Source organism: Nicrophorus vespilloides, unplaced genomic scaffold (assembly GCF_001412225.1).
Source record: "Nicrophorus vespilloides isolate i.1.1-1 unplaced genomic scaffold, Nicve_v1.0, whole genome shotgun sequence".
Classification (NCBI taxonomy): Eukaryota; Metazoa; Arthropoda; class Insecta; order Coleoptera; family Silphidae; genus Nicrophorus; species Nicrophorus vespilloides.
The window spans coordinates 25,397-42,783 of NW_017097198.1; the positions used below are offsets into that span (position 1 = coordinate 25,397).

General features: G+C 34.1%; 1 protein-coding gene across 2 annotated transcripts; it reads left to right on the forward strand.

Moving 5' to 3' along the window:
- The first annotated feature begins 5,387 nt into the window (after positions 1-5,387).
- On the forward strand, positions 5,388-16,015 carry LOC108559383 (signal transducer and activator of transcription 5B). 2 transcript variants are annotated; one of them, XM_017916646.1, is made up of 12 exons: positions 5,388-5,774; positions 11,073-11,218; positions 11,281-11,451; positions 11,550-11,721; positions 11,788-11,869; positions 11,931-12,037; positions 12,097-12,954; positions 13,038-13,291; positions 13,368-13,492; positions 13,585-13,740; positions 13,877-14,036; positions 15,362-16,015. In XM_017916646.1, exons 2-12 carry the CDS (start codon positions 11,091-11,093, stop codon positions 15,498-15,500), a joined length of 2,352 nt encoding a protein of 783 aa, XP_017772135.1. In that variant the 5' UTR covers positions 5,388-5,774; positions 11,073-11,090; the 3' UTR covers positions 15,501-16,015. The 2 variants fall into 2 exon arrangements, with proteins under 2 accessions (XP_017772135.1, XP_017772136.1); XM_017916647.1 differs by lacking the exon at positions 15,362-16,015 and adding an exon at positions 14,097-14,162.
- The last annotated feature ends 1,372 nt before the right edge of the window (positions 16,016-17,387 follow it).

The window sequence follows — 17,387 nt, forward strand, 5'->3', positions numbered from 1 at the left end:
CCGTTATATCACGCAGCCCCTCGCCAAAGAATGGAGCAAGCAAGTGTCTCGAAAAGAAAGCGTAAAATCGCATCCTTCTCTACAATAGTTTTACGACCCTCGTACCCTTTTCCAAACTTTACGATTCCAGAACTAATCCTCTTGCAAAAATAACAATTACAATATGCACAGAGATTTCGTTTGCGAAAAGGTTTTTTTTTTCCCTTCTTCTTTACAAAATATTTTTTAAATCTGCTTTAAGGTTTCTTTATGATCCTGTCGTAAAGAATCCTTAATATTTCAAACACATTTATTATAACTGATTTAAATAACCGTGACGACTTTCTCCATTAATTTGCATGAACAAACTTGTAAATTAGTAATACTATATTTATTTTACATAAATTACCAGATTCTAATTACTTCTCAATCAATTTATAGAAAATTGTATTTATTGTAAATTGTAAGATAAATTGAAACGTTCATTCGTATTTAACGTAATTATATAAATATTATGACTTTTTTTTTGACGACTATTTTGAATAGAAAAGCATTATTAACTGTAAGGTGACCATAGCAAATCCCATTCAATCAAACGAACCATAGCAACCTGAAAACGTGTTTAACAACTGTAACTGTATCCATGACAACATAATATGATTATGGCAACTTTCAGAAGTCTGTAACAAACGTCAAATCGTCCTTAGCGATTGCAAATTTATTCGAAACAACGTAAATTTAACTAATTAATAGAACATTTTAAAACATTGCTTTTGTATGTAATTGTATAATTATAATTTGAGCAACAATTTTCGAAAATAAAAAGATGTATTGACAACTGCCATTTTTCAACCATAACAAAAGGTATGTAACAAGTTTAACAGTGTACATGACAACCGTAAGGTTTCCATAGTAATACGATTATGGCGTCTGTTACAACTGTGAAATTATCCTTAGCGAATTTAACTAATTAATAGAAAATTTTAAAATAATGCTTTTGCATGTAATTGTATAATTATAATTATAAATATTATGTTTTTTTTTTAGCAACAATTTTCAAAAACATTATATAAACAGATTGACAACTGCCATTCTTCAACCATAACGAAAGGTTTTAGTAACTGGAAAATGTCTGTAACAATTTTAACAGTGTCCATGACAACCGTAAAGTTTCCATAGCAATACGATTATGGCGTCGGTGACGACTTTAAAAAGTCTATGACAACTGGCAAATTGTCCTTAGCGATTGCAAATTTATTCGAAACAACGTAACTTTAACTAATTAATAGAACATTTTAAAATAATGCTTTTGCATGTAATTATAAATATTATGTTTCTTTTGAGCAACAATTTTCAAAAACATTATATAAACAGATTGACAACTGGCATTCTTCAACCATAACAAAAGGTTTTAGTAACTGAAAAGTGTCTGTAACAATTTTAACAGTGTCCATGACAACCGTAAAGTTTCCATGGCAATACGATTATGACGACTTTAAGAAGTCTGTGACAACTGACAAATCGTCCTTAGCGATTGCAAATTCATCCGAAACAACGTAATCTATTTCGAATCAATTAAATTTAACTGATTAATAGAACATTTTAAAAACATTGCTTTTGTATGTAATTGTATAATTATAATTTGAGCAACAATTTTCAAAAATATTGTATAAAGAGATGTATTGACAACTGCCATTTTTCAACCATAACAAAAGGTATGTAACAAGTTTAACAGTGTACATGACAACCATAAGGTTTCCATAGTAATACGATTATGGCGTCTGTTAAAACTGTGAAATTATCCTTAGCGATTGCAAATTTATTAATAGAAAATTTTAAAATAATGCTTTTGCATGTAATTGTATAATTATAAATATTATGTTTCTTTTGAGCAACTATTTTCAAAAACCTTATATAAACAGATTGACAACTGCCATTCTTCAACCATAACGAAAGGTTTTAGTAACTGGAAAATATCTGTAACAATTTTAACAGTGTCCATGACAACCGTAACGTTTCCATAGTAATACGATTATGTTTTAAGAAGTCTGTGACAACTGTCAAAAAGGCCTTCAATCTGGCTACAATCTTAAATCTTACTATACAACCAAATAGTTAATTTACTAATTAATATAAACATAAATAAATGTGTGTTGTTTTCTGCATTTTTCTTCAGGTCATCAATACACACTTTGAACTTCTTGGAAATTGTTAAAATAAAGTTATGATTACCTTTTAATAATAACAAACAACAACAACAACCGGAGGAGTTTATTTTCATCATTATTTGGATATTAGAAAATTGAATTTTAATCTCTCATGTTTACATCCAATTTCATTCTCAAACTAAATTAGATGAAATTCTTATCTAATTTGTGTGTAATGCAAATTGCGGTCACTCCACGTATTTCAGTAGGAGGAGAAGAAATAATAAGTAATTCCATATGAGTAAACTGTGAATATAAGTAAACAAAACAAAATTTGACACGAAGATTGAGCGTTTCCTTCCGGCAAACAAAAAAAAAGATGTTGTATAATTCAACGTTTCTTCCCTCCTCTCGTTATTTATCTATTTTTTTCTTCTTTGGGTTTCTTTTGGGTGAAAAGGACGGAAAAGGTCCTCCCTTTTAACATAAATTAGTGAGTGTATTAATTTAAAAAAAAAACCTTTTCAGCTGTGTAGTTTCCATATTTGCTAAGATATTTCTTAGATAAAATAGTACATTATATATTACTAATAATTAAATTTTTGTGTTAATTGTCTGCATAATAAGGTTTCATTCTTATCTCTGAAGATGGGATGAAGAGGGTATTGTGAAAACGATACTGGTAATCTTTCGTTAAAGTCAGAGGTCAGAGACATTCCCCTTTATGTATTTATATAATAAGACAATATTAATTATAGCGAGATTCTAAATTTCATTGCACTGTTATTATTAGACGTTCAGATAAATCTCAATTAGTTAAATTGAAATAGGAAGCGAGAAAAACAATGTGAATGAATAAATGCGTGTTTTTTTGTGTACTTTACACGCTGGACAAGCAATTTTAGCATAAACTCTAATTCCGTATAATTGAATTCGCACTCTAATTAATTAAATTGTCTCGTTGCGTTCGCTTACTCACTGCTTATTTCATTTATATAATGTCCTTAGAAGGACCCATAATTCCTGCCACCAAAAAGGAATGTGGCTTCGGCAATAAATGGAAAGAAAAATGGTTAGTTAACTGCTCCTTCTCTCCTTCACGCACAGAACGTATCTCGAAGGGTGCAATAAAAGAAAAGCTATGGGGAAAAGCGAGTGCAGCTCAAAGAGATGCCGATCCCCTCGAAAACCTGCACGAGATGATAAAAGATTAAGCTGTATGCATATACTTGCTTACCTGACTTTATATTTAAAAAGGGTGAGAGTGAGAGAGAGTGAGAGAGAGAAAAAGGGGACGACGACTCGGATTATGTAAATGCAAACGGAATTATATTATCACGCTTTTCTAACAAAAAAAAAACACATTGAACAAAACAAAATAAACCAAATCAATAACGCTATTTCACGGAAACACAAATCTCTTCACAAAATGAGTGTTAAAATGATGGATTTGACCTGGTCACATATTAATTTCGATATCTAAAATTAGCAATTTGAAATTTGTTGTTTTTTTTTTAAATGATTGTATGAAAATGTCTAATTATGTTTTTTTTTATTGTTGCAATAAAGATTATTGTTTTCTTATTTCATTAATTCAATTGTTTTCCCCATGATTTCCAAATGACAATTCATTCTATGTATTACAGTTTTCTAGAAAATCAATGAAATGTGAAAACACTGCTTATTCGAGCATTTTTTCAATTTTGAACGCGTATTACAGCAATATGGATAAGAGCACAGGAATGTATCTATACTTGCTGGATTCCCCAAACATTCAGCTTTCATATGCATCTTTTGTATTCATTCTATGTATTATAAGTTTCGAGTAAATCAATGAAGTGTAAAAACACTGCTTTTTCGAGCATTTTTTCAAATTTGAACTCGAATTACAGCCAAACGGTTAAAACCATAGTAATATATCAATACATGCTAGATTCCCCAAACATTCAGCTTTCATATGAATCGTTTGGATTCATTCTATCTATTATAGTTTTCGAGAAAATCAATGAAATGTAAAAACACTCCTTTTTCGAATTTCAATTGTTTAACGCGTAACTTTTAACTATTACAATGTAAAAACACTGCTTTTTCGAACGTTCTAATTTCATTAATTCAATTGTTTTCCACATGATTTCCAAATGACAATAAATGCTTAAGTGTCCCTTGATATTTACATTGTTTCTTTATATGTTTCATATTTTTCATTTGTTTTTTTTAAGACATACCAGTTAACTTTAATTTAACTTAAAACATGTGTCAATTCGCTTTTATACCTAAAACTCTTCAATAATAAAAAAACTGGCAATAATAAACATTTAACAAAATTGTGATTGTGATTACTTGAAGATTTATTTATGATGATTACGCGATTATTTACTTTACTCTACATTTTACACATAATAAGTTCTAAATTCTGTAAAACAATTGAATTCTTAACGTATGAATCACAGAAATGTTTTTTTTTTGTTGTTGTTGTAATCTTTCAATGCGTTTTATTGAAATTCAAATATTGATTCAACGAAATGCAACGTTTATAATCCCAAAATTCAACATAAATTAATGAGATAATCATTGCAAATTATAACAAATTTCATATAACTTATATTGACGAGAGGGTCTATATCGCAAGCCCGACAACCGAAAGACCGTCTATTGAAATCCCGACTATGTCAAAATCCCGACAATATCGAAATCCCGACTACCATAATCCCGACAATCAAAATCCCGACTACCCGAGAATATATGAATTTCCATATTAAATCAATGTCTTTGTAAATGGTGCACTTGATCTTCGAAACTTTGTATTTTATTCATTTTTCAGTTTACAAAGTCTAAAAGAATAAGTGTTTCAGTTTTAATAAACCGACTTTAACTTGTCAAATGTAAAGTTGACTTGATGATTGTTAATGTCTGTTTTTTTTTAAATATTTATAAGGCGCCAATTACAGTTCAGTTCGTTTCTTGAATATTGGCGGGTTCTTTTTCAATTTGGAGGGATTACGATAGATGGCTGCCTGTTCTTCGTCAATACTATAAGTTAATCTGTTCATTTAACTAAAAGATGTATTGTTTTACTATAGTTGATTGTGATTGTTTGAGATTGGGAAAGTTAATGATTAATTTAAGTAATTAATTGAAGGATTAGGTATATGGATTTGTATATGGATAGTAGGCAGGTACAAGATGATGTCCAGAGATGTCTCTGTGCAAGTCGTAGACCAGTGCCGAACTAATCACGTGACGTCGTAAGAGACACTGATTTATAAATGGCCACTTGGTAGTTTCTGGGTTCTGTCTGCGGTACGATTCCTCAGCAGTCACTCGGACCCTGGAGCTCAGCCAGGGTATAACGCGTTCATCTGTCTCAAATTGCAAAAAGCGGAAACGAATAGCAGAGCTGCTCTAGAAGCGGAAGTGCATCGTTCGTTTATCTTTTTGTTGTTTTGTTTTTCTTTTACGTTACGTTTTGTTTACTTCCGGTGTTTGTGTGCAAAAGAAACGTGATAGGATTTTTTTTGCTTGTTGATTAATGTGCAGAATACGCAGTGAGCGTTGAGTGTGTCCCGTGAAAAGAAAAAATAAATAAAAAAAAAAGAGATTACGGAGAAGAAGTCGAAGAAGTCGCAGTTAAATATATACAGAGTGGAGGTGAGTAGTAGTAGTAATAGTAGTAGGTAGTCATTAGATCTCTTGTTTAACAGCAGTATTTTTACCCTGCATTATGTTGTACCCATATTTCGCACGTTGCCGCTGTTGCCATCTCCGAACGTCGTCCACTACCTGCACTAACTCCTCTATATCCTTAATACACCTAGCTTGCATCGGGGGCAGGTATTCCTAGATCACGTCTGAAAGGGTGGAAAAGCCGTCGTCGTTCCTCGCATCTCGGATAAGATTACATTCTTGGTGAGGTTGATAACGGCGGAGAGGAGCCTGGGAAAAAAACCGCGAATCCGAGATTACTTGGCAACGCTTCTAAAATTAAAAGCGTCCAATCCGAAACACCGACGACGAAGAAAAAAAAAATATGTGCAAGAAAGAATGGCGAGAGGAAGAGAACGCACGTTTTAACATTTAACAATGATCCTTCCTGCGACGCGAACAATTAATTCCAGAGGGTTTTGAGCAATTGATGTTGCAGGTTGACTGGGGTGAAGCAAAGCGTGCAAGGTGGATAGGGAAACCCCATTCCACCTTGCACTGTTTTGTGCTTTTGAAGGGTTGATGCCGTATCGGATTTCAAAACACTTCACACTACTCCCATTATACTCACCCTCATCTTACGCAATTGTATCATCATCATCTCGTCTACTAATTAAACCGAGTAATTCTGAGGTGTTGCTCGATCCGGAAAAATCTAGAACAAGATCTATTTTCACACCGTCGTCTCGTCTCTTTTTTTTTCATATGTAATCATAATCGGAGATGATGATTGGATTTCCGGAAAATTCCACCCACCGCATACATTTTCCGGAAACGAATTTGCATAAATATTGAATATGCAATTAATTATCCATCGATTCCGTTTGATCTCGAATTATACAATTCCAATCCAATTTCGCGTAACATTCCTGTATCATTACGATCACAATGCAAAGCGAACATAATGATAATTCCGTCGCAAATCTACAACAAACAAAACAAAAAAAGTTCAAATTATATAAACTACTTAGTAGGCTATGCATCTATTGTATTTATCTCCGCGTAACCCACATAATCTGCAAAGTAGGCTTTATTTCCATACTACGTAACACAACCTTTGGGAATTAACTGTTGCGTTATATATGAAAAAATAAAATAAATATATTCTGCACGCTGCGTGACTCATGTTCGAAGAGATAATGTGGAAAAAATTGTTTTACCCACATAAACACACACAAATTACGATAACATTTTTTTTTTAATAACCGGTCATTAATTTTTTCTAAATAAACACTTCTAATTTTCAATTGGAATTCGTTCAATTTTGCAATTTGCGAATGCACGAATTCGATTGCAGCAAACGACAATGAGTAATCTTGACTTTGGAAACCTACCAAACAAAAAAAAAAGTTTCATTCTTGGTTCCCGCGTAACTTTTAAACTTAATTATAAATTAATGAGACTTAACGTAGTGATGTTCACTTAAGTATGCAAGTTTGCTTTAAATTAAGCACCGAAAATCTTATCTTTACGATGTTTAATGCAGCATTCGTTTAATTAGTTTTGAGCATTAATAATTTCAGGTTTTCTTATTTACTAAATTCTGTTAATGCTTCGAAACTAAGTGTAGATTATCGTGAAACGCATTAAATTAAATTATCGAATCCGAACTCGATAATCGCAGCTGAAACGAAACGTGATTGTTCGCATGTTCGTATAAAGAGAGTTTAACGAACGGTTTAAAGTCCGATTAATTGGTTTGTTAAAAGTCGTAATCGTACAGAGAATTTCCGTGGAAATTCGCAGCAGATAAGTCATTGTTTATGATGATTAAATCGTGGGGAATATCACGGCACGACCGTCTGCTGGTCATACGTTCTTGACCTACAGCAACGGCCGACGACGCTTCATCCAGATTGCTTCAAGTGTGACGGACGCATCCTTGATTAATGGACATACTCTTGGATGTAACACAAATCTAACCTTTCCCAATTGAAAGATCAATTAGAAAAGATCACTTGGTAATTCCAAAAGATGACTTATTTTCAGTTTTCGTCTACTAGAAACAAAGCAATATTATCAATTTTCAACAACAACAAATCGATTTGTGCCTAATCATCTTTTGAACTATTTAGCAAGTAAAGGTGTTACAGTTGTATGTGCTAACTTTTTCTATATATATATAGAAAAAAAAGTTGTTAGTGTGAATTATGCATATTAGTGTTAATAAACGGAGATAGCGCCATAAAATGTTTTTAATTGTTAATTACGGCCGGTGGAGATGCGAGATGGCGAAACCGAAACTCCGAAGTGATTACTCACGGCCATTAAATAATCATTTCCATTTGCGAATTAATTAAAAACGTAAAAAAAATGTTGGAAAAAGCTAATTGATCTTTCAAGCGTCAAACTAAACTCATTTCAAACGTCGACGATTTAACAAACCGTTAAATGTTATCACTGCCAGTATCTGTTTAACGAATGTCTTCTTCATATGATAATCTGAGCTTATTGTGAAAAATAAAACTGTTAAACGTGGAGTGATAATGTTTATTTGCATCTCTGCTCGCACAGAACAAATGTTTATTTACTTATATGCTCAAGACTGTCAATTTGAAATGTCTAAAAAGGATACTTCTTCGTAAAACCGAAACGTTATGTTATTTCTGTTCCTGCTTGTTCCATCAAAACTTCCAGTCGTAAATCCTCACCAAAGTTTTGATTGAAAACAAGCACACCGCGCTCAGAAGCAGGCAAAATGCCAAATACACCGGAGCGATGATTAGCATTGTGTTTGCGTTCTCTCCTCCTCTCTGTGAGCTCGTTTTTTTCTTACAACTTCATTCAAATCGCGAGCGATTTCAGCTTCCAGCACAAACATTCGGTTTACGTCTCTGTCAATATAATTTCCTGCAACTACTAGATAATCTCGTATTTGTTTTACCCATTAATTCGCGCACTTAATCTCACTACTATTTACAACTACCTCAATAGTAGTAAAAATCGTATCAACTCTATTTAGTTAGTGTTAATGATTAAGAAAAATCAATATTTTGTTGTTGTTAGTAATCAATTAATGAATATACGTTTACTATTTTGGAAAATATACAAATACTATTAATGCAATTATAATTGTGCTTGTAAACAATTTAATTGCGTTAGAAATTGTGAAAATAGCAATGAAACGAAAAATAAGTAGGTTTGTTTTCATGTTTGCTCGAATCGGTCGAGTTAGTTAATCAGTGCAAATTGCGTCGCGAATAATCTGAACTTAAGCCGCATTCTGAAATTAGTTTTAATTAAATTAAAAGTAATTAAAATCGCGCAATTGAATTATGTTTTAATCAACGTGTAATTGCGTAATTGCTAATGTCACAAGTAATATTTTTTTAAAGCAAGTAAATTAGATGAATAAGTGTTTGAGAATGCAATAAAAATGCAAATAATTTTATATATTTAAATGTTACGTTCCTTTTCAATTACTTTACTTACTAAGTAATCAAATATATATATTGATGCCGTTTATCTAAAAAGTATTTCCTATATTTATGAGTTTTATATGACTCAAAGCGATTGCGTTAAGTAAATTGGATTTAAAAAAAAAACGTACACAGGATGAATCAAATAATAATAATTCGATGAGTAAACTTATTATTAGATTGACGTTTGTTGCAGTGATCTTGTAAAAAGGGGAGAAAAGCGAGCGAGCTGAACCGAAAATCGCGTTTTAATGGGATCGCCCGAAGATTGAAAAAAACTCGTTTCAAGGACTCGTTAATGTGAATCAATCGAAAAGCGGTCGTTACCTAAGAGAAAATGAGCGGGAAAAAGGCTTTCAGTAAAATCGTTTAACGAGATCCATCCGTTGAATACGCTGTCTGTGCGTGTACAAATTACAATTGTTTTATTTACTTCTATATTTAATAGAGGAATACGTTTACTATTATTTCAACTTATCAAGTAATTGGATATAAATACCAAGTGATATTGATATGAAATCAACAGGGAAAAACCGAAACAATGTGCAAATACACGTTTTTTAAATTTATTTATAACTCTTGCATTGACCGAGCAATGAAATGTATCGTTACGCAATGTCAACTCTGATTATTATGAAAATTGACGTAAAAATTGTTATTTATCGCGGACGAGTTTCGAATGGCAGCGAGAGAGGCTGAGTCACAGCTTCTCGAATGGTGTGAAAATTACGTTCGAACGAATTTAATTGGTTCAAAACTAAATACATACACACACACACTCGAAACAAAATAAAACAAGAGCGCGGAATTGTAATCTTCCGCCACGGCTAGATAAGATAAATATGATCGAGCGTTATTATAACGGGTTTAATGTAATTATATAAACAAAAGGTATTTATTTTTCTTGTCGCATCTTTATCGTCGCGAATTATGATTGTCGTTTCACAATTATTGCAAATGCATTGATTGTTATTAGTTTGTTGTATGAGTGAATTTTACGATAATGATTAGCTTGTTGATGCTACTTTTTTTTTGATCAAGTAGCAAATGAATGTTTTATATGTGAATGAGTGTATAAGAAGTTGATAAGTGCGAAAAAGTAAATAAAGCGGAAACGGGATGTGGCGGTTGGATTTTCGAAATGAATTGGGTTAAAATGAATTCTCATTAAGGCGATAACGTCGGTATTATCCTCGGTAAATATTTCGTAATCTAGGAAAGTACGCGAAAATCAGGCTTCGAGCTAATTGAAATAAGAGTATCGCTCGTTTTCGGGCCGCTTTCAATTTTTTTTTTATATATTTACGTTTTATATCTGCGCGCCCGTCGTAATGTTTATAATATGTACAATAAATATTCAAACGATAGTTCCAGCTTTCGCTTCAGACCTTCTCCTCCCCACCCACACCCTTTTGAACCTACTACCTGCCCCCCCAAAACCCTCTCGAACCTAAAACCCCTCCCCCACCCTTGCATCTCTTCTGATACCAGATTAGAAAGGTTTACGTTTTTACTTCTCGCCAATTCTGCTGTTTGTGTAATATACAACACTTGGTCTCCGACATTGGAGTGAGAAGCAGTTGTCGGTTGGCGCGACGCGACACACGTCCAGCGTGTATTATTCAGTGCGACCTTGGTTGCTAAATGCACATTTTCTGTTTGTAGTACATGTGGAATATAGTTAGTAACCAGCAGCGTGCGCTGTTTTGTTTGTAACTTATTGTTTTGTCGCTGCTATATCGATTTCGGATTCGTGCTCATCGCTGCTGCTGTTATTATTATTATTTATTTGTTTTTTTTTTGTTGTTGTTTTGCGTGCGTGAAGGCATCACGAGAATCCGGGATGTCTCTGTGGGCAAAAGCGCAGCAGCTGCCGGAGGAAAAGTTGCACCAGATAAGGAACATCTATGGAGAACACTTCCCAATTGAGGTTCGCCACTATATGGCCCCCTGGATCGAGGAGAAAATATGGTACGTCTTCTTACTATTTCGCTCGTACCTGCATATTGATGAATCCGAATACTTCCATACAGGTCTGAGGAATGTACGTCAGATAACCCACAGTTTGAGCAGTACGTCTCCGGTTTGATGGCTACCTTCATCCAGGAGATCGAGAACAAAGCAGCTGTAGTTAACGACACTGAATTCTTCCTCGTCAAATTGAAGTTGGCCGAAGCAGCGAAGATGTTCAGGCAAAACTACGGGTAAGAAATACAGAAATTAAACATTATCAAAGCTCTATATGTAAACAAACCTAAATCAATCTGTGACAAAAATGTAATTTTCAACTTTGTATTTGCAGGCAAAATCCGGGTCGTTTGTATAGTTACATCAAGCAGTGTTTGGCCACGGAAGTGAGGATCATTCAATCAGCACTCGGAAGCGAAGCTTTGGGAATGTCAAATATAGCTTCAGCTAACAGTTCGGGCGTAGACGTTATGCATAAAGTGGATGTATTGAGGCGACGAACTCAGGTAAATTAAATTGTTCACGGAATCGTTAGATCGGTGTGTATTTATTACCGTGTGTTTATTTTTCAGGAAACGTCCGAAGATTTACGTAGACTGGAGCAGGATCAGGAAGCATTCGCGATACAGTATCACGAATGCACTAAGATGAATGGTACGTCTTAATATTAATTACATTGAATTGGTGTTTTTCATGTAGTGTTTTTTTTTTGCAGCTCACATCCAGCAGCTCTCGAATACGCCTTCTAATCAACAATCACCAGGCACTCTTCAAAAAATGACGGATCAAAAGAAATACATGGAGCAGGTGTTAAATCAGAAAGTAATGTTGCACATTTATTTGTGCTTTGGATTTTATTAATTTTTTTGAATATTTTGTAGGTCGCTCACCTTATCCAAGGCAGAATGGCGTTGAGTGATAAGCTGAAGGAGTCCTTTCAGTTGTTGAACGCTCTGCAATCGCGAGTGTTAGACGAAGAGTTGATCTTTTGGAAGCGCGAACAGCAGTTATCCGGAAACGGTAACAGCTTCAATAGCAACCTGGACGCCATACAGGAGTGGTGCGAGAACCTCGCAGAATTAATATGGATGAACAGACAACAGATCAAGGAGGTGGAAAGATTGAGACAGAAGCTAACACTCGATCCGCCGGGCGTGTCAGAAGTCCTTCAGCAACTCCTGACGGAAATAACACAGTTGTTAAGCTCGTTGGTGACTTCGACCTTCATCATCGAAAAGCAACCGCCACAAGTGATGAAGACGAACACCCGGTTTACGGCAACCGTGAGATTGCTGGTTGGAGGAAAGCTCAACGTGCACATGACCCCGCCTCAGGTCAAGGTGACGATTATATCTGAGGCACAGGCCAACGTCCTACTGAAGAATGATAAATTGTCCAAGAGCAGCGACGCAAGCGGAGAAATTTTGAATAACACCGGCACCATGGAGTATCAGCAGGCCACGAAGCAGTTATCGGTCAGTTTTAGAAACATGCAACTGAAGAAGATCAAGCGCGCCGAGAAGAAGGGCACCGAGAGCGTGATGGACGAGAAATTCTCGTTGCACTTCCAATCGCAGTTCAGCGTTGGAGGCGGTGAGCTTATGTTCCACGTATGGACACTATCGTTGCCTGTCGTCGTTATTGTACATGGTAACCAGGAACCGCACGCCTGGGCAACTGTGACCTGGGACAACGCTTTTGCGGAACCCGGCAGGAATCCTTTCTGTGTACCAGATAAGGTAAGCTTCGAACACTTATACAATTTACTCACCCATAGTAAATCATCCAACTGCAATATCTTCATAATGTATTGATGTTTTAGGTACCATGGAGTAAAGTTGCTGAAACTCTGTCGCTGAAGTTCAGAGCGGCAACCGGTCGGCCACTTACTGATGATAACTTACGTTTCCTGGGCGAGAAAGCCTTCCGCGGAAACTTCATCGATGGTAACCAATTGCTCAGCTGGGCACAATTCTGCAAGGAACCTCTGACTGATAGGAATTTCACATTCTGGGAGTGGTTCTACGCTGTGATGAAACTAACCAGAGAACATCTGCGTGGCCCGTGGACTGATGGGTAAATACTAAAACATTGAATCATTAATATATTAACTATAATAATATACTTATTTCTTACGTTTCTTGTTTTGCAGAGCTATTTTGGGCTTTATCATGAAAAGACAGACTGAGGAGATGCTATCAAATTGCACAAACGGTACATTTTTGCTCCGCTTCTCTGACAGCGAACTTGGAGGTGTAACAATTGCATGGGTTGCTGGTAAGAAAAACGTCGCTTGATCTGAAAATAATGAAAATAATAATAATCATTAGTTTTGTACTAAAATTTTCTATTTCTTTCTTTTTTAATAGAAACTACGGAAATTTTCATGCTGCAACCTTTCACATCTAAGGATTTCGCCATCCGATGCTTAGCGGACAGAATTGCCGACTTGAGTCATCTGACGTACCTCTACCCAGATACAACCAAAGATTCGGCCTTTAACAAATACTACACGCCGTTCCAAGGTAAATATACTATTTTTCTCTCGATTTCAACAAGCAGAAAAAAAACACAACATTCTTATCGCGTGAAATTTATCATATTTCAACGCGAATCTGGTGGTTATTTAGTGAGAAATAATATCGATCGATTGATTTGCAGACAATCAGCCGACGTCGAATAACGGTTACGTGAAACCTCTGCTGGTCACACACATACCGGGATGGAGCGGTCCTAACGCCGTGAGCTACCCGAACACTCCTCAACATCCGTACATGCAATCTCCGGATCCTGTGAGGGACACCCCATCGGTTGCAAGCAGGTATGTGCAACCTGCCCGCCCTAGTCGTTTTTATAAGCTTACTACAACAAATCACCGTAGTATTTCTAGATACTCATCATCAAGCATGGGATCGAATTACTAAACACAGAATATTAAAAAAAAAAAAGAAAAAAAAAGAAAGAAAAGAACAGTAAATACATATTTCGATGCACCTACAATTTTTGAAGAGAAAAAAAAAAGAGCAAATACTTATTATTTTTAAACTAAAACTTAATTATTATTATTTTTTTATATATATATATTTACATATTTTATAATCATTATTATTTTTTTTATATTTATATACACTTATAGATGTTAGATCCAGCTTTAATTAGAATTTAGAAAATGATTGAGAACAACAAAAAAATCACGCACTCTTACACGATTCTTATTTTTTTATTGAGCTAAAGACTGGAATAATGATGTTTTTAATTTTTATTATAAATGTATAGAAGTGCGAGAAGCCTTTCTTTATACATCACAAACAATAAATAAATATTTTTTTTACATTAGTTTTGTCTGATTTGATCATTATTATTATATTATACAAAGAAAAAAAAACTTTGTTATTGTTTTTTTTTTTCAATTAACAGTCGATGCTTACTTAACGTGCACTTCGCAGAGTTTGATGTGCACTTTAATTGGATTCGGCTAAAATTGAATGCGCGTGTATTTGCAGGTTGAATAGTTCATAATTTGTAGTGCATAGCGTAATATGTGTAAAAATTTATTGAGTACTTACTTACTGGACACTGAGCGTAGAAGAGTGGATTTATCAACGAGAGTGGAGAGGTTTGTTTCTAACAATGTTTGTCGTGGAGGTAGTCGATTTGTATTGAAGTGTGTTTGGATTATTATATTGTGAACTTGAAATATATGTCCTAATAAGCATGCTGCAAACAGACATAACCAGACATCTCCTTGCAACATTATTCTATGTGTTTCGTTATTCGGTTCAAAAAAAATAAACTTTCATTTCACATACATACTATATGTAACTCTTCACTCTCTCTATCTGTACTACTTCTTTCTACTCTACTCTATAGATTAGTACCTAATCCTTTCGATCATCCTATCTATAAGCTAATCAAAATTTAAAATTAATTAACTAAAAACAGATTTAAAACTGGATGGTCATTAAAGAAAGATATTTAATTATCATCCAGTTTGATTTTTGCCATTATTTGTGTTGCAAGTAATGGTTAAAGATGAAAATCAATTTATTTAAACCATTTAGAGATTAGTTAACCTTTTGGTTTGGGCGATATTCTTTGGTTTGGTCTGTGTTGCAGTATGTGTGATGTCTGGTTATATTTGTGTAGTTACGCGGGATCCGTGGCGACAACGGCAACCACGACGGCGAGCAACAACGCCATGGAATATTTGGAGACCTTCGACGAGAATATCGACCTGAACGGGATCGTAAACTTAAACGAACTGATGCAGGGCTATCGTCAATGAGCTGGATGAATGAGATAGAAAGAAAAAAAACACAAAACCTGTATGCAGAAGAGGATGATTGGAGAGATGTTGATGGATGGATGGATGGCGACGATGAGAGAGGAGTTAGGGACAAGTGGAATCATAATTATTAGTCAGGAGCAATGTCTTAAAAACCACAGCCCTCGCTCCAACCAATCGATCGTTTATTAATCTAATCTGTTAATGTAAGTAGACAACTTGACCAGGCCCTCGTCGTCACCGTTCAAATCATGTTTGTTTTTTTTTTATTAAATGTAATTATTTATTATTTCGTTATTTAAAAAGGAAAGGAAAAATTAAGATGAAAAACGCGTCTTGTTAAAATAATAATTAATATTTTATAATTGAAGAAAAAGAAGTAAATGATCATCGGGAGGGCTCGTGTGTAAATATGTTTTTTTTTTTTTATTATTTTAATTGCGCAAGTTTAAGTACAAAATGATGTGTGTATTTTATAATTAATTTTTTTAAAGTTTTACTTCGAGAGGAACGAATGCAATCGATATTATTATTATTTTTATTATTTTTTTTCGTGGTGATTTTAATTTTATTTGGAAACTATAGAAGTATATGAATATATATATTTTTTAAAACAATTGTTTGTTACCTTGTTGAATTGAAAGAGATTTTTCGATTATGTAGTAGATGAAAGAGTTCGGATATGTTATATTGATTATGATGATGATGATGAATCGAGAAGAGAAGAGCAATTTGAAGTATATATTACAGTCAGATAGATTATATATATTTAGGGAGGATGAGATGATATATTTATAGATAAATTCCCAATCGAACACACTCTATTTTTGCTATAGTTTTAGCACCCACCAGATTATTATATATATAAAAAAAATGAGCTTATTATTATAAATATATATATATATATGAAATTAGTGTCTTAATGAGGAAACATACGAGTTATGAAATACGATAAATATTTGATCTCTTTGCATGGAATTTATCACGCGAACACACACACACCAAAAGTTTATATATTATATGTGAAGAAAAAGAAACTAGAGAACTAGAGGAAAGACGTAGATCTTTTCCCAATAGAATCAGAAATCAATTAATTGAAGCAGAAAAAGTCTTGAGAGAGAAACTTCCAATCACTTTCATGTGCCTGTCGTTGAAAAATAATTACCTAGCATATATTAGAAACTAAATGTTTTTAAGAAGAGAAGCAAATCGGCGGACATCACTGTAATAAAAGCAATTTTTAAATCCTCACTTCTATAAAAAAAAGTCCATAAATTTATTTACATTTTATTTATTCATTTCGCAAACAATTAACAAAATGCTATGCAATTTTGTTGATCGATTTGACGAGTCGTTTTTAGAATCCTACATTGGATCATTCGAAACATTCCGCAAAATCAAATTGGCGTTATTATTTGGAAATTTTTGAAAACAAACAAAAAAAATGGGACCCGGAAACGATGCTGGCGCGCCGGAAAGCGCATCGCTTCCGGCTCCCAGCTGTTCTCCAAATAATGAGCTTTTTCCGGTCTGCGCTCGCGACAACCGGAAAAGCAAGGGGAAACAGGAAGAAACGAGAATTGATAGATCCTCGTGCATTTATCACATTCTCTTTGTTTTTTTCTTCCGTTCCCACTCAAATCCCTTTCTGATTTGATGTTTTCGATGTTTCGCATGATCAATGCTCAGCAAAACATTTATTATTTTCATTTTAAATCGGAATCATTTTTAATTCAATTATTATCGCTTTTTTTATAGAGGAAGGACACGATTTATTTTTTTGCTAATGAACGTGCAAAAATTGCTTTTAATTAGTCCACACGATGATTCATTATAGACTTCTCTATTACGTAGGCTGAAAAAATTTGTTAAACTTTAGATGCTCCA